Raw genomic sequence first — 26,577 nt, forward strand, 5'->3', positions numbered from 1 at the left:
TTAATAACCACATTAAAATTGCTAATAAATACTGTTTTATAAATTTTGCAGTTTTTTTTATGTTTATTTAAACGAGTAAAATACGATTTTACCATTATAAATCGTAATATCGTATATATTTTTTAATATTAAAAGGAAGTAGTATTAGGGTCGTATGACACTATGCTAAAATTATAACTAATTTCAGTAATTAACTAAGAACTTTTTAATCTTGCATAGTATCATACAGAAACTGCAACATTTTTGTTGCAATTTGTGGATGATACTATGCCTGATTAAAAAGTTCTTAATTAATTACTGAAATTAGTTCTAATTTTAGTATAGTGTCATATACGACCCTTAGAATGTATTTTCAGAAGCCCGCGCAAATTGGCATCTGTTTTACCGGCGGTAGATAATAAAGTAATCATCATTATCGTCTCGGCTATCTTTAGTTCCATTTTTTTGGGCGGCCAGACACAGTGAGGGAGCCAGTTGTTGTCTTTTAATGTCAGTGGTGTTTCGATTTTGGTATTAAGAAAACGACCTTCTTGTATTATATGTTTTGTGGTTAACGCGTTAGCAATTTTCTTAATAAAAACTTGTTAAATTAAAAGTTGTATTTAATTTATTTTGTTAATGCGTTGGCAATTTTAGTAATAAAAACGATTTAAATTAAAATTTGATTTTTGTGGTCGTATAGAAAGTATCGTAAAAAACTCGTTTGAAAACCTCTTTGCACACTCGCTCGACTTGTGGACCTCGCCTTCGGCTCGGTCCACCAATATGTCTCGCTCGTGTGCAAAGAGTCGTTTTCAAACCTTGTTGTTTAATATACTATTTAAACAGCAGGTACTACAGTTAATATCTTCACTTTATTCACCCTGTGTTAAGTATTTTTTCAAGTTTTTTTTTCAGGACTTCAAAATATAAATGTGAATCACTTCTATAATAGTTGTAAAGAATCTAAAGGTCCGTACACCGGTATTTTTTTACACTTAAATAGGTAAAAATTAATTAGTTACAGTTAAAAATGCCCTTAAACCATTACAAAGTAACCCTGTTTAACGGTACACATATAAAATTCATGCTGTCTATTTAAACTTTTCATTACAAAGAAAAATTGAACGGAACAGGAATTTACTGGCGCATTCGCCATTTTCTAGAATATCCGCAAACTGTACAAAAGAATTTAAATATTTCAAACTAAGCAAAAGTCTTGAGTAAATACCTAAAATAGCATGTATCGTTTCCAAATGGTCCTGAATCTGTCTCTGTTGATGCGCACGAACATTTACCCTGTGCAGCATTAAGGCCATCGCTAATATTATACCTATCAAACCTGTCAACAGAAGTTCTTTATAACCATCACAATAGTTCAGAAATAAAAGTGACAGAAGCAAGTAAAATACAGTTGGGAGATTCTTTTCCAAAAAGGTCACAACTCTTTGTCCGAAAATGGAAGCAATTCTGGAGGAAATTCTTCTCCGGTTCATTTTGTAGCTATATTAGACCGATCGAAATAACTCATTTAGAGGGGGGGAAAAAAGAAAATTTTTACCTGGGCTTTTATAATAAACAAAAAATAAATGCGTGAGCAGGGGTGGCGGAGGGTTGATTTGAGGGGTTGAAAAGTTGTGAAAAATTGTATCATTGGGATTTCTGGCGAATGTTAACGTCAACAAAGTATCCTATTCAAAAGTGGTAGAACGTGCAAAAATCTACAACTTTTGTACAGGTCACTTTTTAAGATTTCCGAGAAAAATACGAAAAGCAGTTTCTTCTTATTTTTCGTTTTTTATTTTTCATTTGCGCAAAAATAATTTTATTTTGATGAAACTTGGTGAAAGTATACCTTTCTGTGTCTTAAATAACCGCAAATTTTTTTAGATAAAAAAATCATGAAGTTTCCGAGATATTCATTTTTTCCGGCCAGAAACACTTTTTTTCAAAGAAAAATTCTGCTTAGAAAAATCTTCGTACAGAGTTCTGCCGGTAACAATTTTTTTCGTTTTGACATATACTTTTTAATGAAATAAAAAAATCTGAAATCACAGTTCAAAAACATGCTAAAAATGCAAAAAAATATAAAAAATGACGCAACAATGAATTTTTCAGTAATTGTTGATAATTCGTTTAAATTTTAAAAAAATCAAAAACTGATTACGCCATTCAATTGAACGGAAAAAATACAAAAAAACTGACTCATTGTTTGACCTAAAACTTTATTTTTGTACAGTATTGCTATAAACATACAAGTCGAATAGTGAATAAATAAAATAAATAATAATTTTTTCCGTAGGATCGATTAGTGTACTCATTTTTTAAAAAATTTTGATGTGTGTCGAAGATAAGGATGGGATAGCATTAGGATCTAGGAAACATAAGAGAGCTCATACCTAACAATATGCCGTTTAGAAAGTTTTAAAATTTCTGGTAGTTCTGTTTAATTTTTTTTGGGCTTTATTTGAAAACGAATTTTAAAATAAATTGCATATTTACAATGCCACTTTTTTCGCTCTATACAATGGCGTCAACATTTTTGCAATCCGACGTTTCGTCTTCGAGGGGCCATCAACAGGTTAACTTTTTAAATACGTCGCTGTTATTTTTATGACAAAATCTAAGGTCATTTTCAATTCTAAATTAGATGATATACTATTGTAATCCTAAAAAAGTGTTTCAGATCGGTAAAAATGAATATCTCGGAAACTTTTTTTATTTAAAAAAAATTGCGGTTATTTAAGACACAGAACGGCATACTTTCACCAAGTTTCGTCAAAATAAAATTATTTTTGTGGAAATGAGAAATTAAAAACGAAAAATCAGAAAAACACTTGTTTTTCGCATTTTTCTCGGAAATTTTGAGGTTATCTTAAAAAGTGACCTCTACAAAAGTTGTAAATTTTTGCATGATCTACTTCTGTATTGGATACTTTTTTGTTTGACGTCAACTTTCGCCAGAAATCCCAATGATACAATTTTTCATAACTTTTCAACCGCCCAAATCAACCCTCCGCGACCGCTGCTAACGCATAAACTACAAATGAAAATGAGTTGGTGACGAATTTCCTAGGTTGATTCAATTTTTGGACGTAGGGGTTGCCTTTCTAACAAAGAATGCCTCGGTTATAAAAATAGACAGATATTACCAAAACTGCAGCTTAAGAAAACAAACGTGGCTGTCGTTATATCCGAATATGGTTCCATTTTCGGAAAAAGAAAATTGGGTATCCTTGAAAATTCCCGATGGTCTTTAGGATCTAAAAGAAAACATAGTCAAATCGCATTTCGCTGCAAGTTGTACGTCATAACGCACCTAAAGAACAGTCCACAGTCTCATCACTGTTATCACCGCAGTGATCGAATCCGTCACAATTCAAAAGAACTGAAATACATCTCATATTCTGGCAGAGAAAGTCTGATCCAGCAAAACAATCTGGAAGCGTTGTGAGCTGTTAAAATATAAACAGTTTGATTTTGTTTTTGATACCTTTGTAGTTGAAAGCAGCAAAAACTATTGCCAATAGCGATTGAGGCCCAAAATGTCCCCTCAGTCTGATGTAGAAGCCTTGTTTTATGGGCACAACGTGTTCTAATTGTTTCCGCAAACCGAAATGTGCCATGGGGTGTTTTAACACATCCACTGCGGGTTGGTTGGAAGTTAGTCCTTGTCTTATAACCATTTCAGTGGTACCAGCTAAAAAAACACTTTTCTATTTAGATTTGTGGTAGCAAAAAGTGTGGGTACCATACAGATGGAGAGGGGATGTGGATTGGAAAGACACACGAAACCGTTAGTATTTTTCGGATTGTTGTTCGAAGCACAGACAAAATAGCTATCGCCACAGACCGCTCCTGGAATAGGCCAGCAGTTTTAAATTTCCGAATTGCCGGTAGAGTACACCACCAGCAGAATTTTAGGAAGAATCAAATACAGCGGCCCGCATACCTAAGCGTATCCTAGCAACATATAAACAAGACTTTGGTAATGTTGCCAGGCGTACTTACGGATTTCTTTTGTACACTTTNTCATCATAAGTTCTTGTACACGGAAAAATGTCGTATCAGTTGCCGCCGATTGAAAAGCTCAAGGGCCGTGAAAACTACGACTCATGGAAATTCGCTGTACAGACGTATTTGGAACATGAAGAACTGTGGGATTCAGTGCTAGGTACAGAAACTGACAATAAAAAAATAATTAAAGCCAGGTCGAAAATTATATTACTTGTTGATCCACTAAATTATGTCCATGTCCAAAGTACAAAAACTGCCAAAGAAGCATGGGATAACTTGGAAGCTGCTTTTCAGGATTCAGGCCTTACAAGACGTGTTGGTTTATTGCGTGTTTTAATAACTACTACGTTGGAAAATAGTAATTCTGTAGAAAAATATGTAAATACAATCATTACCACCGCACATAAATTATCAAGTATAGGTCTGACTGTTAGTGATGAATGGAGTAGACTTTTCAGACAATTTTCAACCGAATTTTGTATGTGAAACTTGTATGCTGGGAAAAAGTCATCGTTTACCATTTCATGCAAGTGAGACTAGATCTTCGCAAGTCTTGGAGCTGGTGCATTCGGATTTATGTGGACCGATGCAAGAGAAATCTCTATCTGGTTCGCAATATATGCTTACCTTCCTTGACGATTATAGTCATCATACAACCGTCTATTTTTTGAAAAACAAAAGTAAAGTTATAGAATGTTTTAAGATTTATAAAAGTTTTGTTGAAAATCAAACCGGTCAGAAAATAAAATGTCTACGAACCGACAATGGGGGCGAATATTGTGGAGCCGAACTGAAGAATTTACTCGAGACTGCAGGCATACAACATCAGCTTACCTGTCCATATACCCCTGAGCAAAATGGCAAGGCAGAAAGGCTTAATCGAACGATTATAGAGAAGGCTCGATGTCTTCTAATCGAAGCTTGCCTACCAAATGTTTTTTGGGCAGAAGCTGTATACACATCAGTCTATTTAATTAATCGCTTGCCCAGTAAATCTATAGAGAAAACACCAGAAGAATTATGGAATAATAAGAAACCAACCTTAAAGCATGCTAGAATATTTGGATGTAAAGCATATGCACATATAGATGATCAGAAAAGAAAGAAGTTAGATTCTNGAAAAAAAAACAGTATTTGCTTAGACTCTTAAGTATCAAAAAATCTCCCATGGTGAACAAGTAAATCTCCCATTGTGAACGAGTGAAAAACGTCAAAACCCGCATGTCAAAAAAAAATCGGGACCAACGGTGTGTGACGTCATAGGATAAAAAAGTGTTTATAACTCGGAAACGGTGCGTTGAATCGAAAAAATAATTGAAAAATGTCAACCCCTCCCTCCCGGGTTCTGTATGTTCCTTCTGCGTTGAATGCAAAAGGTCCGAAGTCCGTATGTCGAAAATAAATTCTGGAAACAAGAGGTATGTCGTGTTATAGTAAAAAGGCCGTATAACTCGGAAACGGTGCGTTAAATCGAAAAAATAATTGAAAAAATCTCCCCACACCCCTGGTTCTGTATGACAGTTCTGCGTTGAATGGAAAAGGTCCGAAGTCCGTATGTGGAAAATAAATTTCGGAAAGAAGAGGTGTGTGAGGTGATACAGTAAAAAAGGTCTTATAATTCGGAAACGGTGCGTTGAATTGAAAAAATAATTAAAAAAATCTCCCCACTACTCTGGTTCTGATTGTCCGTTCTGCGTTGAATGGAAACGGTCCGAAGTCAGTATGTCGAAAAACAAAAAAGTTAGTTAGTTAAAAATTGCAACAGCAGTAGCGAACGCATTATCTTATCTCTGTATTGATTGATGATTTGTTGTTTTTTTTTTAAATAAATTTCGTATTCAACTACTCCTTGAGGTTCCAGCAATTTTACATTGTGTTAATTTTTTTGAACACCTTGTGTCACAAATATGGGCACTACCAATGACATCCATAATATGCAACACTTGTGTCAATAAATAATTATTTACCTATCTAAAGAAATCAACAATAAGAGGCAGTACCCATCTAAGGATACACAATCTGTATAATGCAATTTTTTTAAACATAGGTTTTGATATCGTACCATATTGGAAGTCGACGCACAAATCTAAAAACATTACTTTCGAGTTTTTGAATTTTCCCATTCCAAGGTGATATAAAATAAATAATTAATTAGGTAAATTCATAGTTTTAATTCTAACTTGATTTATTTTATTTAACATTTAAGGCAAATGTGATTTCCAAACACAAGATAAGTTCCATATCTCTTTAATTACATAATTGAAAGCATTAAATTTATTTAGCAGTTATTATTTGGCAACAAAGCCACCGCTGGAACTGCCGCCTATTACTAAGTAGAAGAGTTACCACGCTAAATTTTATAGCTGGAAGCCGGCTAAGGAGACCCTGCTTCCATTTCGGGTTGCCAATTTCCAGCATTTAAGTAGCAGTCTGTAGCGATACGCTAAATTGTCTGTGTTCGAAGTGTCGGTCGTGATGGTTTTATATACAAATGCCGAATATGGTGATTTTATACGGAGAGTGTGTACAGAACGCAAATGCCGCTGCAATTGAATACCGGAGACGTTTCCTTGATAGACAGAACTTCCCAAGACCGCGGATCATACCGCGCAGAGAACGTGCAGGACATCGACAAAATGACTTAAATGTGATAAAGGCTGTTTTAAATTTAGTCGAGGAGCAGCCTACTATTTCCACAAGGACAATTTCAAGGCGATTGGAGACATCACAAACCAAAGTTTGGCGGATATTGCGCGAGAATTCACTCAACCCGTTCCGTTTTCAAAAAGTTCAAGCCTTTGAATCAGCTGATTTCCCCAATCGTCTTGAATTTTGCAATTGGTTCCTAAATCGAAGTGCGGCAGGACCTAAATTTATTAAGAAAGTGCTCTGGACGGATGAATGCTGTTTTACTCGTGCTGGCAAAACATATTACTTTCTCAAAAACAATAAGTACCTACCTAGGTTACACCAAAGTTTACATTTACACTAAAGTTTACATTTATTATGTAAACTTTGGTTATACGTAACTGCATATTGAATAATAAATTGAACATAATACTAAAACTGTGAATTTATTGAACATAATAAATTATAAAACGTGAAAACGTTAATAATATTAAAAATGATAAATTGTAATAATAGTATCTAATATGAGCGAAAATATATAAATATGACAACGTTGCATCTAGGGCGCCTTGTTCATATCGTAACCGTGCGCAATACTGTGAATAACCGGCTGATGTCAGCCGGTCAGTAACAGCCTGAAAAGGGGGTTAAAGTATCGTGATTTTTCTTTATCTCCTTTTAAAATTAATGACATTATGACTGAATCACCCTGTATATCGTGTTACTTACCGAAGTCCGTAAAATTTACAACTTTTACGTACAGATGGGTCTTTTTATGATGGTGAATTTCAGGAGGCTTTATAATCCACACGCAGTCGAAAAATTTGGTACCTTCTTCCACCATATTCATCATTGTGATTGCACCGCCCAAATTATTAACGAAACCACCACAACCTAAATATAAAAGATTAAAATATTCCATAAAAAAAAGGCGGAAAGGTACGCATAATACTTACCAATATTAGGTGTAAAAGTAAGATCGTTTAAGTTGCCCAAAATGTATGAATAAGCAGCTTTAAATCCAAAATCCGACGCCCCATTTGCATAGAATCGCACGACCAACGAAGGGCCTGTACTTATAATAGTGGGAGGCCTAAATACATTTCCGGAAGTTACATACATTCTTTGTCCGTTCCAATCAAAGAACTAGAAATATTCACATCAGAATTTGACAAACATAAACAATATATTCGCGAAAGAAATGCTGTCTGCTCAATATGTAGCAGAATGCAAACATCTTAAGCGATTAAATTCTAAGATATTTAAAACAGAAACCTAAACATTACCTGTTTAATTTGACAACAGCATGTTTAAGTAATTAAAAAGTTTAAGTAATTTTACAAAGTTAATATACTAGGCTAACCCTGTAACAAAATTTCGTCGAGTAAACGTCATCTTATTGCGATTTGCTTCTAAAAATTTAAATGATTCACTGTGACTGACTGACATCCCAACATAGTGTAATTTTAAATAGGTACATCAGTTTAATCATCGCCAACAATATCTAGTAACAGCTTGTCTTCCTGCACGTGAATTTCGTTCAAGGCGAGGAATCACACTGCCAGCATCTAAATCTAGCGTGGGGTAAACCTTTGTCGGGATACATACCATAAATGTAAGAGTTATATTAAGCTTGTATGTATACTATAAACACAATTACTTAAACAATACACTACTAACAGTAATATCAACAACTAAAATCTATGATAACTATTAACTAAGAATCACTTTCTACTGAACTGACTGTCTTAATCACTGACCCTCAACTTTTCAAACTTCGATAAAAACTGCTTTTTCTCGAAAATGTTTGGGTTCTATAGAACCTCTTTGTTAATTATAATCTTTACTATCAAGGCACTTATATTGCGGACACCTAGTATATTAACTAAGAATTCAGAGAGTAGAGTTTTGCTACGTTTTTGGGTGTACCAGGTTTTAATGGAAGATTTTTTGTGTAACGCATTATTTTGACAGCAGCATTAAACTCTTAAAATGAAAACTCCATTTCGGAAACCATTACATTAAAATGGAACATCTGGTGCGTATATTTAATTTACCTCAATTATTGAAGAGTCTGCTATGAGGAAATCGGTGAAAATTAGGCTTACTCGACAAGCAATGAGAGACTCACACTTAATCACATATTCCACACTTAAGTCAATGGGATATAAGTGAGGAAAAAATGGGGAAGATATGTACTGGCTGGCATTATTGACGCTTCCAATTTTCGGATAGCCATTGAGTTGAATTCGATTTCCTAGGGAAACATAAAAACCAAAATTTGGTTTGCTTTTTGGACAAAAGTAAAACTTACGCAAAACGAAATAATCCAGGGAAAATGCATGTCCATATTCAGTGTTATAAATAAATGTCAATGCCACTGTACGGGTTTGGCTGACGTAATTTAATTCTGATACGTTATTTTTAACAAATCTTCCGCAAAATTGTTCGCCTGATGCGTCTTCAATAGGTGGTTCGTAAATCCAAACATAATCACAGCCGCAAGTGTCTAAAACGGAAGCTTTTCCGCAGTTTCTTGATATGTTTAAATAACTGAAACAATCGTATTATTAACTTCAATGGAAAATTTTGTCAATTATTGACCAAAAAAATCTAAAATTAAAAAAGTAAAGCAAAGCATAGAATTTTATTAAATTGCAACAAGAAGATGCCCTACAAGAAAATATCAAGTCCGTCATACTTATCTACTAATATAGTATTTAACGAGAGATAAAATAGGTAAACTTTAAAACTTTAAAAGTAACTTTTTCTCGAGAACTCTATACAGCTAGCACAACTAGCTATAATCATGCACTTACCTAAATTTAATATTAACAATACAAGATGGACATGTTACAAATTCTAAAGTACACTTATTGCCGGCACTTACATTTTTATTTCGTTCGTGCCAAACATTATTTTTATAATCTGCAACCATAAACCCGGATTCACCATGCTCCAAATAAAATCTTTTTCCATTGTTTAAACCGCATATATCATTGAACTGGCTGTTAACAAACTCTGTCAAGAAAATTATTAAAAAATACGTCGTTGCTGCTCTTAAATACATTTAAAGGTATTGTTCGATTTATAGATGTGATTATCACACCTACATTGAGAGAAAATTGTCTTATTCGCATTGGTAGGCTACTTGAAATCTAATAATAGATGAAACCTTATCAAAGCTTTAAATCCTATTAACATGGCTAAAAAATAAATGTCACTTTTCTAATCATTATTTGATTGCGTAATGCATTTCAGAACCCTGAATTATTCGTTTAAATTAATCACAATACCATTCGTAAATGTTGTATGTAATTTATTTTTTTTAGATGTTGCACATCTGTTTTACGCATTCGCAATCGAATACAAATTATTATAGTCAAAGTAGGTATAAGCAAAGTTATCTTTTGTCATAATGCTTCAAATATTTCTAGCACTTGTAAACTAAACTAATATTTAACTAACAGTGTACGTAGGTATATCCACAAGGGTAAATTTTATTTTGTATTTTCTCTCGCCAGCAGCGGCAGAGTACGCCATCTGTAGCTGGTGTGGCAAACGATACACTCCACAGGCCGCAAAACTGCATGGGAAACACACTTAGAGTAACCTCTAATTCTACTGACTAATAGATGTTGCTGCACCATAATGGCGGTAAATTTAAATGTAATAATTTATTCATATGGGTATATCTTGCTGTACAGTCTTTCTCAATGTATATCTTCATGAAATATCTAGAGACTCGCCGCCATTATTCCATGGCTAGAAATTGGCCTCAATGATTTGGGATCGAGGGGGATTATCCCTCTTTATCCTGCCTCATCTCGTGTAGGCCTGGACAGCCTTCGTAGGTGGGCCCCATCCGTCGTCTACCCCGACCGCAAATGCGGCCGGTGTAGGCGCTTTGTGGGACCTCCTTTTGTCCTGGCTGGGCCCCGCCGGCTAGGGCCCTTTCTTCTGGCGCTCTTCTTGCTTCGCCGGCTCGCCTGTGTAAACCCCGGGGTGGTGTCATGTTTGTGTGGTATGGTTGGGTAGGGTAGTGCGGCTATGCAGCCTGGGATGCGCTTTGCTAAGGTGGCCCTTAGGCTAGCGCGGGAGGGGAGGGGTAAGGAGGGTATGGGGAGTGGTGTATGTGTGTGTGTGTCTGTGTGTCGTTGTCTTCGTTTCTTGATCCTGGCGGTAACCTAGAGACTAACCCTCCCTTTTTTAGATATAGCTCTGAAACTAGAAATTTAGTCGTCTGGTCTGAAGTTTATTCCGAAGAAGAAAGTCTTTCGAAACGTCAAGAAGCTTAAACAATTTAATTGACAACTGTCAATTAACCTTGCTTGTAATATATTTATTTTACTCTAGGCTTGCTCTTGATGACGTTTACGACAAAAGCTTATTATCGTCAATACACCATCTACCTTATTATACCACTTTCAAAAACTGCTATAAATACTATAAAATAATTTTAAATGCAAATAACCTACAACTAAACTCTTAGATTAGGAAAGAGAGTCCTAATCTAAGACTAAACTACAAATTAAAAACTAAATGAACATTATAGAATATCAGAAGAAGAATAAGAACGTTTAGTATTTATAATTTCCTAAATTTTCTATGGTTATAATTATTACATAATAAAGCTGGCTAATGACCTCTGAATGAAGGCCGAAAAGAAAAAGAAGAGGAAGAAGAATGTTCTGTGTTATAAACTTTGAACTTTGTAACCTTAAAAATATTGGCGGTAAATCGTAAATCATATAAAAGTAAATTATTATTTAATAATTTATCTCTTTGTTAACCAGCTTGATATGCAAAACTAAGTATTTAAAAGAAAGTGTCTGAATTATAACTGTTTTTATTTAACATGAGCAGCACAGAATTTAACGAAGATCATTTACCTGACTTGTTACCGCTTTACTATAGAAGATTGTTTCCTCATTTACCCTTTTACAGATGGTTAAGTTATGGTAATAATTTCCCTTATTTTGCTGAATTATTCAAATAACAATACTAATTTATTTAGGCAATGCTGCTGTTTTTGCAAGAAGAGAAATCTCATTTACACTTTTTGGAGACATATACATCCGTTTTCAATCGTTTGATACTCACGAGGATTTCGTGAATGAATTACAGAAGAGATATCCTGTAAAAATGGATATCGGTGCAGTTTACTACACCAAACCCAAAGATCGTGGCCCGCTAGGAGTATTACAACCTATAGAGAAAGAGGTAGTTTTTGATATCGATATGACCGATTATGATGATATAAGAACATGTTGTTCAGGAACTGACGTTTGTACGAAATGTTGGAAATTCATGGCAATAGCTTGTAAAATTTTGGATACTGCTCTGAGGGAAGATTTTGGATACAAACATATATTATGGGTTTTTTCTGGAAGAAGAGGCATACATTGTTGGGTAGCTGATGAAGAAGCAAGAAAACTTGATGATAATGTACGATCGGCTATAGCCGAGTACTTGCAAGTTATTCGAGGGGGGACAAATAAAATGAAAAAGGTGGAACTACCGGGGGATAGGATACATGCTTCATTGGTGTAAGTAAACATAACGTTCAATAAATAGTACTTTTTAACTTAACATAAGATTTATATAGTATATGTAATATTTAAAAATTCAATTTTAGTAGAGCATTAACAATTATTGATAAATATTTCATAGAGGGTATAGTTAAAGAGCAAGACATACTAGGTACAGATGAAAGATTGAACAAATTTTTAAGCATTATCGAAGAAGACCTTAGAACCTTTTTTAAAATGCCTATGAAAAATGTCAAAACCTCCGTTGAAAGGTGGCAAGTGTTTGAGGAAACTTTTATCAATCTACTTCATAAGGTAATAAATATAATATTATTTAAGATATACAGGATGTTTGACCAAACTTTAATGATTGATTCTACTTCAAGAAATTAAAAAAAAATAATCCGCAAACGTAATTTTTTCTTAATTTGCAATATACAGTGTTCAAAATTCATGGAAATTATTTCAAGCTGCAAAAAATAGTTGAAAAAAGCCTTATGAATAATACTAAATTTGCTTCAGCCATTTTTTGTAATTAAAAAAAATCAATTTTTACTCAAATTGAATAGCCCGTAAAAATGAATGGTTTCAGGTCACATATTTGTGGGAACCTTTTTATTGATATGACCATTAAAATTTGGCCAATCGTTTTAGTTACTCGCTTTATATACATAATATTCCAGAATCAAATACCACGGAATTTAAAAAACCTCAGAGAAGAGATTAAGCTTCAGTACTCGTACCCCAGGCTTGATATAAACGTAACAAAAGGTTTCAACCACTTACTAAAAGCACCCTTTTGTGTTCACCCAAAGAGCGGGAAAGTATCTGTCCCGTTCAATCCCAGAATGGTGGACAACTTTAATCCGCACACCGTACCGACGATAAAGTAATTTTCCTGTTAAACAAGCTGCTAAATTATTATATTTCTCTTTGTTTTTAGCTTGTTAGTTGATGAAATTAATAATTACGATGAGAAAACTAAAGAGCAAGAGAAATCGCTTATGGAGACCGATGAAACGTTTACCCAAAAAGTGAAAATAAAAGATTACAAGAAGACTAGTTTGTTGAAAGCTGTTAGCTTATTTGAGGAATTTTTGAGGCCTTTGGAGAAAGCCGAGAGGCTCAAGAGGATTAAAGAAAAGGGTACGTAAAAATTATTAATAATTTGAAAATTTTACACATTTATAAGCTGATTTTTGATAATATTTTTCAAATATTTATTTTTGAGATTTTGAAAATTTTAAAAACCAAAACCACAATTGAAAAAACACCATGTGATCTCCATAATATAAGGTGTGTTCCAAAGTAAACGGGGCTTTTTAAAAATAAGAACAAATACGGGGAGTGGTTGACAGTTAAAATGTGATTTTTAGTCAATAAATCGGTCAGAAGTGTCAGTCGATGAGATGGCGCAATATCGTACAACAAACGTTGGTGTTCCTTCTGTTCGATATTATGGCCGAATACGATGCACGAAACGCTTCAAAATGCCAAGATAGAATTGTGCATTAATGGTTTGGCTTGGTGGAATGAACTCTTTGTGCAAATGTTCTTGGAATCGTAAAAGCAAGTCAACATTGTCTTCGCTTTTGACTTCTCTAAACGAGATTATTAGGATTTTGGCTCGTCTGACACCTTCTACTTGGCACTCTGGTGCTTGGTTTCTAGAATATATTCAAAACACCATCATCACCAGTCACAATGTTGTAAAGGAAGTTTATATCCTTTCTGGATTCAGACCAGACACTGTTGGCAAAGGAAACATGTCTACAATATCAGGAAGTTCAAAACACTCTCTGTAGAGGTTATGAGCAGAAAGACGAAACAGTTTTCCATGAACTCTGCGAGTTCATTGTTGTCTAGTCAACGAGAGAATCCGTTCTAGGAGAAAGGTGGCCTTCTATGGCCTACATCAGAGAGATCTGCCTCAGAAGAGCTGGGAAGATGCACAAGAGGCCCAATGAGGCCTAAGTGCTGCAGTCACCCTCTAAATTATTCCAGAATCCGGAATCCTTGGCCTCCTTGATGACATCATTCGAATGTTGAATTCTGAGCAATTTTTCGTCATCAGTCAACTTGCCCGGAACAAACAGTGCACACACTTTTCGGTAGCCCAAACGTTCGACCGAAATGTGATAAATTGAGGTTTCCGAGGTAACTCATAACTCTGCCAAGGGTTAAATAATCATCACCATAAACTTGGTTCATCAATTAAAACGTTTCGGTATAAGTTTTACCAAGTTTGAAACAAAACTTAATAGTAGTTCTTTGTTCAATTTTCATTTTTGTACTGATGACACAAACATACTGTTACTTCATATTGCAATAACTCTGCTTCTATTTGTCCAAGCGTCATGAAATTTTGACAGTTCATCAGTGAAGGACCTACCTTTCCAACGCATGTAATTACCAATAGATGGCCTCACTAAAAATACTTATTTTTGAAAAGTCATGTTTATTTTGGAACACACTGTATATTTTTGGTAAATTTTTCAAAAATTACTTATCTACACTTTTTTTCTCATTTTAATTTTTTGTTTTTCAGATGCTTCTATGACATTTTGAGAACTTTACATTTTTTTTAATGTTATTAAAAATAAAATTTGCATTATCGTTTCTAATTTTTTTTATAAAGCTAAACTGCTTCGTATTGAAATATTTGTAGACTGTTTCAATAAATTTATAGTGTTTAAAATTAATTTCTTCGTTAAAAAAATATGTGCGGGAATATGTCTAAACAGTAATAGATCAGGGGGATCCGTTTTGAGGTGGATGTGAGGAGGGAGGCAAGCAAATTTTTATCTTGATTATCTTCAGTACAACTCACATAATAAAAGTGTGGATCCTTAGATCTGGGCGAGGTCCGGGACATCTTCAAAATTGCAAAAATGTTTAAAAAATTTTTTAAAAATGCCCATTTTATCTGAGTTTTTTACTTATATCTTGAAACCTGTGCATTTTAGAATATTGAAGGGGAAAAAAAAATTTAGAATTGGATTTTGCACAATATACTGTAAGTTAAAAATTTTTAAATTTATTGCCGCTGTTGCAAAATAGCAATAATTGATGAAAAAAAAGCAATAATGATAATTTTTTTAAAATGTTTGAATTGCTCCGAGGGCATTCTAACTGGTAAAAAAAAACTCCAAGTACTTTAAAATTATAATTTTTGAAAAAACTATATTGCAAATTGATAAATGTAATCTAATTGTTTAAAAATAAAAAGAGTGTTTAAAAATTTACTGTGGCTGTCCTAATCAATGGATTTCAATTTTTTAAAAACCACTTGAAAGGTTGAGCGGTTTTCTATGTGAAAAAATTATCCAAAAAACTGCTTTTTTTAAATTAAATTCTAAAACTTTTCCTCCAATATTCTTCCAAAATGCGTAGGTTTCAAGATACAGGGTGCTCCTAAATAAGTGTGGTAACAGAAAACTGTAAATTCCTCTTGAAAAAAGAAACATTTTTCTCTTCTTCCATTTTTCTCTCCTGGCTTTAGTTTTCAAGATACATGGTGTCGTAATTTTTTTTATTAGCTTTTTGCCAATACTGTTGTTAAATTTCGTTAAAATTGTTAATTATTACTACCTATTTTTTGAATTACAAAAGATTTTCGAAACGTTTGCAAAATGTTTGTTTTTGTTCAGTCGTTTTTCTTGAAAACGGTTGACTTTAGAGGAATGAACCGAGTCTCTCTCTTTTTGTGCAAAATTCATTGGCGCTTGAAAATTTGATGTCAAATGTCAATTTTTCAAGTGACGTAAAAGTTAAGGGGGGAAAAACCCTTACGATACCTTAAAATCTCCACCACTGGCACGTCCATTGAATTCGAGAAGGGTGCGAAAAAGTAGCTATTAATAGTGATAATGTGTGTACAAAAGCTCAGTCTTGTAGTTCAAACGGTTCCCAAGATATTGGCAAAAAACTAAAAAAAAAGTCAGAAACAAAAGCCCGGAGGAATAAAATATTTCTTTTTTCAAGACGAATTTATAGTTTTCCGTTGCGACACTAATTAGGAACACCCTGTATACGAAAAAAAACAGATAAAATAGGTATTTATTTTAATTTTTTAAACATTTTTGCAATTTTGAAAATGTTCTGGACCTCGCCCAGATCTAGGGATCTACACTTTTATTATATGAGTTGTACTGAAGGTATTCCAGCAAAAATTAGCTTGTCCCCTCTCACATACAAGAAGTGGGATATTTCGACAAATCCACCCTTGTCTATAAGTAGTATCAGGGCCAAATGGAATGGAGTGAATAAAATAAGCGCTGAATAATATAATTTTATTTATATAAAACTAACTGACAACCCTTCTCTGGCACATTACAATCACAAAACCATCATTCTTTTATAACATTAGAGATAATACGTAATATTTATCATAGACGGATAAAAACATGCAGGGTTTACATACATAAAATATAATATTTTTTATATAGTAAAAATAAACTTAGGATTACAATCATAAAATCATAATGTTTCTTCTTAAATTAAACCAGATCGCATGCAGGATTTAGGTTCAAACTCTCAGTACAGTCGTAATATAAAGATAAAAAGAATAGCCTATATATGGAATATATAAAAAGATATGTCGCATAAAACAAGTATTGCATTGTGGGTGGTCGTAGAGTCCAAGTAACTGTCAAATTCATTTGGTGTTACGGTTTAACTTCATGAATGACCAGTCCAAAAAAAAAAATTGTGAAAACCTCACGTCTTTTGTTGTGGCTCTGTGTGTGGTACATTATCGTTGTTTAAAAGTAAAATATAAATTGACATACAGCGTCATAATTATTATAGACGATTGAATTTCTTACTATACGAGATTATATATTAAGGACAAATCGTGTTATAATATATAGTCTTATAAAGTAGGAATAGAGTGGTCCATCAAATCTTTCAAAAGAGAACCAGCCATCCTGAAAGGAGAATATCCTGATTAGTTTTCATAAAAACAATAATATATTATCTAAGTACTGGTTTTCATTTTTATCTTGATTCGTTCACATATGGGCAATGTTAATACACACATAAAGATGTGCAAGAAAAGCGTGTGATAGTCTTAGAAAGAGGGACCTAACTTACTCTTGAACAGTTCACTACTTGAGGACAAAGTGTGTATTGTCATCCTCTTATATTTTATTAAATGTGATATTAAACCTCGCAATTTTTAAATTTTATAAGATATCAGAAGTGGGATAGTTCCAATAAAAGTGAAATATGTAATTCTGTATGTAATGCCAACTAGTGCTCGTCGGAAGATGTATCGAATTTGATGAAACTTGGTGAAACATTTTAAGGGATGCTGAATGAGAATACGTAATGTTTTTTGGAAAAAAAATCGCTAATACCAATTAGCTGTTGTGACGTCAAAAAAACGCGTCCTAGTTGGCCGTATATTACTTTCATGAAAACAGCAGCATTACAGTTAGGTAGAGTTATTTTTATCCTATTCTAAAAACAAAATTTTTGAAGTCGGGCACAAAATAAAGAAGCTACAGGCTTGTATCACATTTAAGCGTGACACCCTGTGTATGTATCAGTAAAATAACGCATTTGGAAGAAATTAAGTCAATAAAACTGGTATACTTATTGCATTGTTTGAAATATGACTAAAGCTTGTACTTGTACCCTTTTGTCTCGCAATATTTTGATGGCACACAATAGAATTGCAAGTATGTTCAGATACTATTAAAAATAGGTTTATTAATGAATGGAGCAGCATAAAATTTACATAATACTTTTTAAAATGCAAACCTTTTCTAATGTGCCAATATATGAGGTGTATTATTTTGTTTTTTCATATTTCAATTCATTAAACCATGTTTATCCCAAATTTTCTAGTGTAGTGAAAAAAAATTAGTGTGTACTGTGTAGTATATGGAAACGCAAAATGGGCGTTTGGAGATAATACAAAAAATATGTACATTTTTCTGACTTAGGTAATAAAAGTATAATATAAGGGCTTTGTTTTGAAAATGGTTAAAAAAAATCAGTTAAATTTTGATAACATGGTCCGGATTCAAAATTAAAAAACACAGTCCAGTTCAGAAAAATCTGAATTAGCAGAGAACTAATCAAATTGTGTTTTGCGTCATTAACTGATTTAAACAAGTAAAATTGTTAGATTATTCATACAATGAGGTCATATCGATCCTAAGAATCTTTTATCCACTACACACATATTGTAATAGTATCAGCAATTTGTGGATTACATTATGCAAGTACATACGTACTAAATCTAATTAAAATGACACGAGCTTTAATATCACATTCGATAAAATACAGGACATTAACGACAAAAACTTTGTTCAAATGTAATGAGCGGTTCAAGACTATCGTGCACCTCTCTTGCCGATCCTTATGTTTTTATTAACATTACGCCACACTTGAACGTATCAACATAAAAACAAAACAGTACACTTCGACCTGGAATATTTTCTTATACACATTATCACTCTCCGTACGTAACCAGCTTTATTAGTTCGCAATAATCAAACAAATAAAAACTATTATCAAGGAAGATAAAGCCAGTAATATCATAATAAATCTTTCTAAAGTCAAAAAAATATCTACAATCTATAAATATAAGTATTCCAAAAAAAATTGTTTGATAATCAAATTATTATTAGTCATAAAAAATGAATGGAAAGCTGGTGACATCTGATTTTAATTGTAAAAATGCTAATTTCTAACATCTGAGATTCCATAAAAGAATAAGCTATTTGCAAATAGTATTGTAAAAGATAATAAAGTTAAAAATACAGTAAATTATGAGTAATGTTTTGCGGCAATTTATTAAGGAATGTTTATAGCTTATTTTGTGAAATAATTTTAAAAACTAAAACCCAAATTTCTCGATATACAAAACCGTAAAGAAAGGTTCTTTATTCTTCTTACCGTAATCTCCAAGATATTTAATTTTTATGAAGTCCATTTTTAAACAAATTTACTTTTTAATGTTAGTTTTTATAGCAATTCGACAAAAGATATGATTTGGAACATGTAATATTAAATGGTATTACTTACTTCTTAACCATATGATCGTAGAGGAAACTAGGAATGACCGTAATGGTAATAACCTGCCCAGACTTCACGATAATGTTACCTACTTCCTTATCCTTCAACCCAACCACATTTTGTCCGTCAACCTCCAAAAGCTGGTGCTCAGTGAGTACCCCATTTCTGGCAGCCGATGAATCTTTCACCAAACTCACAATTTTACCATTCTTGAACTGGAATCCAATATGTCCCGTGCTGTCCTTATGAAGGGTAATGGTTCGTTCAAAAGGTCTATCGCGTAGCGCCACTTTTATACCGTTTACGGAACTTTTCTTGAACATGTTGTGGACTTTAACCATGGAAAAACCAGCAACGCTTACGTCGTTTATCTGCAGAATTTGGTCGCCGAATCGGAGACCGGCTAACGCTGCTGGAGACTTGTCTATTACCACACAAATGAAAATGCCGTTGTTGATGGCTTTTACACGTATTCCCACTTTGCCACCCTGGTTTTTACAGAGGATTACCTCACGGACGCCGTGGGTTACTTGGGCCCTGTGCAATCCTACAGATTGTCCCGACACAGGCGCTATCAGGGCTGAACTGTTGCCAGAAGGGATTATTACTTGAGTCTAGAAATGAAAGATAATTTTGAAGCAAACGAATAAAACTTGTTTTACGTTTAACAATTTTTTTAGCCTCAAAGCCCACCCCCAAGCAAAAATCCTACCTACGCCCATGTAAACTACATAAATATCAATCCACCTGATTTGTGAGAATGTCTGAAATTACTAAATCAGCTGTCGAGAAAAGTGTTATTCTCTTAATTCTTATATTTGCATATTTATTACTAGAGCAGGTTTATTTTAATTTCATTTGCTAGTACTATTCTGCTTTATAAAAAATGTTATATATGAAATTAATAGTTTAAACTGTTATTTTTTGGCCAGATAAAACAATATTCCTTATCTTTCTTGTGGGAGAAAAATAAGCAAATAATTATCATATCAATTTATAAATAATCATTAAATGAGTCATTCAATTATAAAATTTCTCCAGTCAGTTTGGTAAATCCAAATGCATAAAATACTGTTAAATGACTCATACATATTACTTCAGAATATTTCACTACTAAAATACAGTTTTTTGGTGTACTGAAAAAGGTACACCAAATACATAATATGTATAGTAATTTATATTTCTTCAAAATAATTTCAAAACTATATGTAAAATACTCAGTTCAATATTAGTTTATTTCTCACCTGCTGTAACAGCGCTACTTGAGAATACTCCGGCATATTTTCTGCTATAATTGCTTCACTTAACTCGAGGCCCATATATTCACCCAAAGCAGGGTACAGTGGTGATCCATTTGAAGGCATCGGCATGTTACTAAGGTTGGGTGTAGGATAAGGTGGAGGTGCTTGATCAGTTTGCAACCCCATTTGACTGATCTGTGCCCTACACATTTGGTCAACCTTCATATCTTCTAAGCTCGGATACAGCGACATATTTGCAGCCTGTTGATAATGTTAATTTGATATTAGGAACAGGAAAGTAATGTTTTTTTTTATTTGTAAGTATTGATTGCTAAAAATAGGGTATTTACCTATTTAAATTGCTTCAGATTGTCACTACACGACGAATTGGTTTAGAGAACTAGTTGTGTTTATTAAAAACTGCTGAATCTGATAAACGGAACAATAAAAATAATAACCAACATACAAGCTGAGATAAACTGCGATAAAATACTTGTAGCAGATAGATAAAAGACGTGTGATTGACAAATGCTACGCATGCGTATTTCGCACTGGATTCGTTCAAAGAGCGATAAACTCGTAAAGGAGTATTTACACCGCTGCTTATACACCATACAAAGAAGAAGTACTATTCCTTTTTTACTTCATTGAAATTCCTGTCTATCAAACATTATAATTACGCCTGCTTACTAAATGGAATAGCCTTTATAATTCCACATGTATAATTCCTTTACTCAAGAAATACGTAATATTTAATAAATCGAAATAAATAATTATCGGAGTAATCCGAACGCACCCTTATATCGATATTGGTAAACAGTTGTACCAATATACAAAACGACATTACTTTGTTTGTGACGTTTATTTATCGTTTCATTTGTTTGTATACGAGTGGTACCAATCAGCGTGACCATATTTAGTAGATTTCTACTTTTTCGGTAGATTTTCAGCGAAATATAGAAATTTTTGGTAGGTAAAAAATCTACAGTAGATTTTAGTAGATATATAGTAAACATTTTTGTGCCGCGATTGGTCATATTTTGCGCAACCTAGTCAAGCAAGCGGCTAATTTATTGTTTCATGTTACCACCGTTCACAGCTTCGGCGCGTGGTACGCTCGCTCCAAATCCGAAGCGAACAAGCTAGACTTTGCTTTGACCTTTTGACCACAGAATACAGAGTGCTACAGATTCACATTAGACTTTTATTTGACCATGACCAATTTTCCGAACCGTGTTCCGTGACTTGCTGACATGACATAACATAACCTTAAATAATATAGAATTATATGGAATATAGAATAATATAGTTACGTTATGTTTGAAAGTTATGCATTATTTTATTAGCATTTTTATATTTGTTTGTTATTTTTAGTTTATATGTATGGTTATGGTTTTTAAACGGAATATACTTTTGGTTAAATTTCAATTATTTGATCTATTTATTTCGTATACACATTCATAAAAACATCAATTCAAATTCCCCTCTTTAAAATTAGCTCCATTTTGGTCTGCGCAATACGGCGCGAATACTTGTACTCATTAATAGATGGCGCAAAAAAATATGTTGGCTCCTACATTTTTATTCTAATTATCTATTTTTACTTTATAACCGTTAATTGAAATATTAATCAATATGCAATTAACGTATATTGTCCTAATCTATGGCTTTTACTAGTTAGATAATCAAATAACAGTGAAGTAGATTTTTAGTAATTTCTTATTACTATGTTGGTAGATTTTAGTGGATTTTCTGCAATTTTACAGTAGATTCGCTAAAAAATATATGGTCACACTGGTACCAATATGCAGTAAAGAAATTGCGTCGCGTATCAGCTCATAGGAGTAGAGATGGGCAATACGGATCTTTTTAATGATCCGCATGATGCGAAATGTATCGACATAAAGATCCGCATCAAAAGATCCGCATCAGGGAATCGTATTCACTGTGGATGTACAAGTACAGTTTGTACTTGTACATTTTGTAAATGTGTGGGCTTGTCGCTCACTCATTCCCGTTAAATTTTTTGCAATCATCTATAAATTCATTTTTTAGCAGAACGATGAACATTGAACTTAAGTAGAAACGAAGCAATAATATATTTGAACTCAAGTTGAGCATCAAATTATTTTCAAATTAATTAATGTTTAAATTTATTTTCGGTCAAGCGATTCAACATTTAAATACGAAATACACATCACTCTGACAATTACTTTTTACATTATAAGTTTGTTTCAGACTACACAATTTCATATAATTTATTTCAATATTTAGTTTCCTATGCACTAAACTGTTTCTAATGCATCGTATCTCATCGACCTGTATCGGACACGAGAATCAGTTGAGAGTGTTGAGACCGATTCATTCCCAATTCGCATTGATGCGGTGATGCGAACATACGAAATTATTTTTATACCGGTATACGTATGAACTGATTCCCAGTATGCGTGCGCCTCCCATTTACTCATTCCTGTATCGCATACGAGAATCAGTTGATACCGATTCACTTCACTTCAGTCTCAACATCTCAACTTACATTGATGCGGTGATGCGAAACATACGAAATTATTATTGCATCGGGATCCGCATGAATCGATTCCCACTAGAGATCCGTATGATTTATACGTATGATGCGGATCTTGCCCACCACTACATAGGAGTCTTTCGCGTTTTCACTTCACAGTAATTGTTTTTCTACAATGATTTTGTTATAAATTTTCTGTTGGAACTATTACAAGCTTTATTTATCTAAAAAAGAAGCAATAGCTAACTCGATTCAGCAATGTGATCGATTGTAATTGATGACTTAAAAAATAAATACATTTCATTTTCATGATTGTGAAAGTTCCTTTTTTCGGAACACCTGTAGACTGTAGACCTGCGGCCGTCGACGTTTTTGGATTGGTTAATAAACAATTTATTTCAATCGCTCGTAGCAGTAATCGCAGTCGTTTGGCTAATTTCACAGAAAGGTATGTTCTGTGCAGATTTTTTATAAAACGATGAAGTAAAAGATGATGGGAGATCAGTTTCGCAAAGTAGAACCTTATTCGCCAAAATCATCACCAAGAGGTGCCAGGTCCCCTGTTGTTTCACGTCAGGATTCGTCGGGAACATTAAAAACTACAATTTTGTTGGGAAAGAACCCGTCCATAGTCCCAAGTGGACCTTTTTATTTGATGAAAGAACCACCAGGTAGGTACAGTTGAAACAGATACACAGGATTTATATCAAGTTATTTATGCTTTTAGTGGAGTCGGAACTAACAGGAGCTACGAATTTGATGGCCTATTATGGCCTAGAACATTCGTATAGTAAATTTAGTGGCAAGAAACTAAAAGAACAACTATCATCTTTTTTACCAACTTTACCGGGAGTCATTGACTCTCCAGGTCAACAAGACAACAGCTCTTTAAGATCCGTCATAGAAAAACCTCCGATAGGAGGAAAAGAATTGTTACCACTTACCAATATTCAATTAGATGGCTTTCGATTACATCCAGGGCCAGTAAGTTTCTACATTTGTTTAAACTTCTTGTTTAACTACGTATACGTTGTTTTTCAGTTACCTGAACAGTATCGATATACCAACACAGCACCTATAAAGAAGCATAAAAACAAGCACAAAAAGCACAAACACAAGGAGGGAGGTATACCTAGTCAAGAAACGACCATAACAGACGCAAGCAGTGATACGCACGAAAAGAAACATAAAAAGCAGAAACGGCACGACGAAGATAAAGAACGAAAAAAGAGGAAAAAAGAAAAGAAGAGGAAAAAACAAAAACATAGTCCGGAACACAGTGGTGGCTTAACCCCGAGTCAACATTCGAGTTAAGAAATTACCAATTAAGTACCTTAACATGCAATTTATTTAGGTTTAAATCTTAATTTATGAATTCTCAATAGGTTATAAGATGTATTTATCATTTATTATCTACAATAATAAACAGACTGTTGTTTTTAAAACAAACTGTTTCATTAAATTCTGGTAGATAGATGCTTTCTAATCGTCATAGTAAAAAATTATTTTATCGTTCTAGAAATTTATATTTAAGGTTCAATTTTTCAGTTTGAAAATTTTGGTAGTATACAAGGTGTATACAATTTAAAAGTACATTAATAATTGAGAGTTCTTTTAATAAATAGATTAATTGTAAGCCTGCTATGACGGATGTTAATTTTTTAAAAATTGTATTTTTACTCAAATCTAATCATTACATTCTTTCACTTAGGTCAATATGATTGTTTCCAAATTATTAAAGGTTGATCACACAAAAAATTGAATAAATATAAAGTTACCCATTTTAGTAACGTTAATTAAAAATTAATTCAATTGAAATAAATACACCAGAATAATAGATATCAATAGATTTTATAGAAATTAATATTTTGTAGCATTTTGAGGAATGAATAATGGTATAAAAAAATTGATAATACAATTTTTTTTAATTTCAAATAAATTTTATTATATTAATGTACAGTGTGTCCCAAAATTAATGGGACACAGAGCGAGAGTAGATTCCTTACATAAAAATGGCTAAACTTAGTCTAAACTTATTAGGTATCGTGATAAAAAAAAATTAAATGTGTAATCTAATAAAACCAGCGTATATATTTAAACTTCTTGAAATTAAATTGCAACCAATGGAAAAACGGTAAATAAATTGAAAACGGTTAAATTTATCGACATAAAACAAGTTAGTATATCTTATTTGTGTAAAATATATAAGAAAATAATATGTTTCTATTAGAACTTTCCTACACACATTGAGAAAAATGTTATGACCAATTTTTATCAACAAAGTACACTTTGTAGCGACCTCTAGCATCTACAGCATAGTTAAGTCGGGGATCGTTGTCATGAACTTACAAAACCCTCAAATCCAAATTATCAAAGTAATTCTTTGAAAACTTTCTAAAAATTTAAAGAATTTTGAATTCAAAATTTTAACTTTAACATCCTGTAACTTTTTTATTATACACTAATGGACTAAGCTAAGTTTAGCTATATCGCACTATTTTGTTGTAAGGAATCTATCCTTGCTCTGTGTCCCATTAATTTCGGGACACCCTGTATAATAATATTAATTAATTATTTAATCTTGTTTTGATTATTTTTTTAAATTAATATTTGATTTTAATTAAAAAAATAGGACTTTAAAGTAAAAGAATATATAAAACAATTTTTTTGAAATTGGTACTTGAATTTTGCAGTCTTGAGGAGCTTACAATTTCCCAAAACACACATTGTAGGATCTGATTAAATAAAATATATCTGGCATACATTTATTTTTTATACAGGGTGTTTTAGAAAGACCTGTAAATATAGGGGGGTACGACAAAAAATAAGAATTATTTTGTCTTATGAACTATGTCTTTCTCCTCGTTTTCAAGTGACAAAATCAAATTTTTTCAATAGAATTTTTACGAAAATTTTCAAACGGTGTGAAATATTTTTATGAAATTTGGTAGTCTGGAGTTTTTAAGGACGTCAGATACGCTGGTCTAATTATTTTTTGTATATTTCATAGAGGGCGCTAGTTATGCTACATTCGTATTACATTTAAAGTTCAAATTTTTTTAAGGTTAGGTTTTTTGCCATTCGGGCTCCAATTTTTAATGTACAATTTTATTTTCTTGTTAGAAATGTTAGAACATCCTAATGTGAACGGTTTTTGAGAAAAAAAGCTTTTAATTGAACTTCTTACAATATTACGGTGTATAAAATAAGTGAGTTTTTTCAATGTAGGCTTATGTCAAAATTTATTGATGGATGTCTCATAAACAACGCATACATTCTTAGTAATATTTTAAACTCTAATTAATTTTATATCAAAATTTTAGTAAAAAGTCATTACTAACTAGCCACTAACAATCACTAAAATTTTGATATAAGGTTAATTAGAGTTTAAAATATTACTAAAAGTGTATGCGTTGTTTACAAGACATCCATCAATAAGTTTTGACATAAGCCTACTTTGAGAAAAGTCACTTATTTTATACAATGTAATATTGTAAGAGTTTAATAATTAAAAGCCTTTTTTCTTGAAAACCGTCCACATTAGGAAGTCCTAACAAGAGTATATTATTTTTAGAAAATAAATTTGTACATTAGTAGGGTTGCCAGATTAGTTGCGTTGCGATGGGAA

At 32.9% G+C, this 26,577-nt stretch overlaps 4 protein-coding genes across 4 annotated transcripts in view; 2 read left to right on the forward strand and 2 right to left on the reverse strand.

Moving 5' to 3' along the window:
- Positions 1 to 9,694, reverse strand: part of LOC108904022 — a 14,182-nt gene extending 4,488 nt beyond the window's left edge. The window contains exons 1-9 of the mRNA XM_018706391.1: positions 9,444 to 9,694; positions 8,939 to 9,177; positions 8,682 to 8,881; positions 7,581 to 7,770; positions 7,354 to 7,518; positions 3,473 to 3,679; positions 3,299 to 3,418; positions 3,132 to 3,242; positions 1,211 to 1,321 (exon numbers count right to left, since the gene is read on the reverse strand). Coding sequence (XP_018561907.1) covers positions 1,211 to 1,321; positions 3,132 to 3,242; positions 3,299 to 3,418; positions 3,473 to 3,679; positions 7,354 to 7,518; positions 7,581 to 7,770; positions 8,682 to 8,881; positions 8,939 to 9,177; positions 9,444 to 9,694 — 1,594 coding nt within the window. The remainder of the gene's footprint in view (positions 1 to 1,210; positions 1,322 to 3,131; positions 3,243 to 3,298; positions 3,419 to 3,472; positions 3,680 to 7,353; positions 7,519 to 7,580; positions 7,771 to 8,681; positions 8,882 to 8,938; positions 9,178 to 9,443) is intronic.
- A 1,657-nt stretch (positions 9,695 to 11,351) lies between these two features.
- On the forward strand, positions 11,352 to 14,794 carry LOC108904044 (DNA primase small subunit). The gene is made up of 6 exons (XM_018706419.1): positions 11,352 to 11,585; positions 11,642 to 12,173; positions 12,263 to 12,470; positions 12,839 to 13,044; positions 13,099 to 13,301; positions 14,704 to 14,794. Exons 1-6 carry the CDS (start codon positions 11,483 to 11,485, stop codon positions 14,721 to 14,723), a joined length of 1,272 nt encoding a protein of 423 aa, XP_018561935.1. The 5' UTR covers positions 11,352 to 11,482; the 3' UTR covers positions 14,724 to 14,794.
- A 1,639-nt stretch (positions 14,795 to 16,433) lies between these two features.
- LOC108904068 (syntenin-1) lies at positions 16,434 to 20,945 on the reverse strand. Its single transcript, XM_018706468.1, has 4 exons — positions 20,776 to 20,945; positions 20,429 to 20,686; positions 19,194 to 19,798; positions 16,434 to 17,083 (listed from the first exon to the last, which is right to left on the reverse strand). The coding sequence occupies exons 2-4, from the start codon at positions 20,675 to 20,677 to the stop codon at positions 17,029 to 17,031; spliced, it is 909 nt and encodes a 302-aa protein (XP_018561984.1). The 5' UTR covers positions 20,678 to 20,686; positions 20,776 to 20,945; the 3' UTR covers positions 16,434 to 17,028.
- A 2,138-nt stretch (positions 20,946 to 23,083) lies between these two features.
- On the forward strand, positions 23,084 to 24,392 carry LOC108904043 (mediator of RNA polymerase II transcription subunit 19). The gene is made up of 3 exons (XM_018706417.1): positions 23,084 to 23,620; positions 23,677 to 23,933; positions 23,991 to 24,392. Exons 1-3 carry the CDS (start codon positions 23,440 to 23,442, stop codon positions 24,261 to 24,263), a joined length of 711 nt encoding a protein of 236 aa, XP_018561933.1. The 5' UTR covers positions 23,084 to 23,439; the 3' UTR covers positions 24,264 to 24,392.
- The last annotated feature ends 2,185 nt before the right edge of the window (positions 24,393 to 26,577 follow it).

This window comes from Anoplophora glabripennis, unplaced genomic scaffold (assembly GCF_000390285.2).
Source record: "Anoplophora glabripennis isolate ALB-LARVAE unplaced genomic scaffold, Agla_2.0 scaffold14, whole genome shotgun sequence".
In the NCBI taxonomy this organism is placed as follows: Eukaryota; Metazoa; Arthropoda; class Insecta; order Coleoptera; family Cerambycidae; genus Anoplophora; species Anoplophora glabripennis.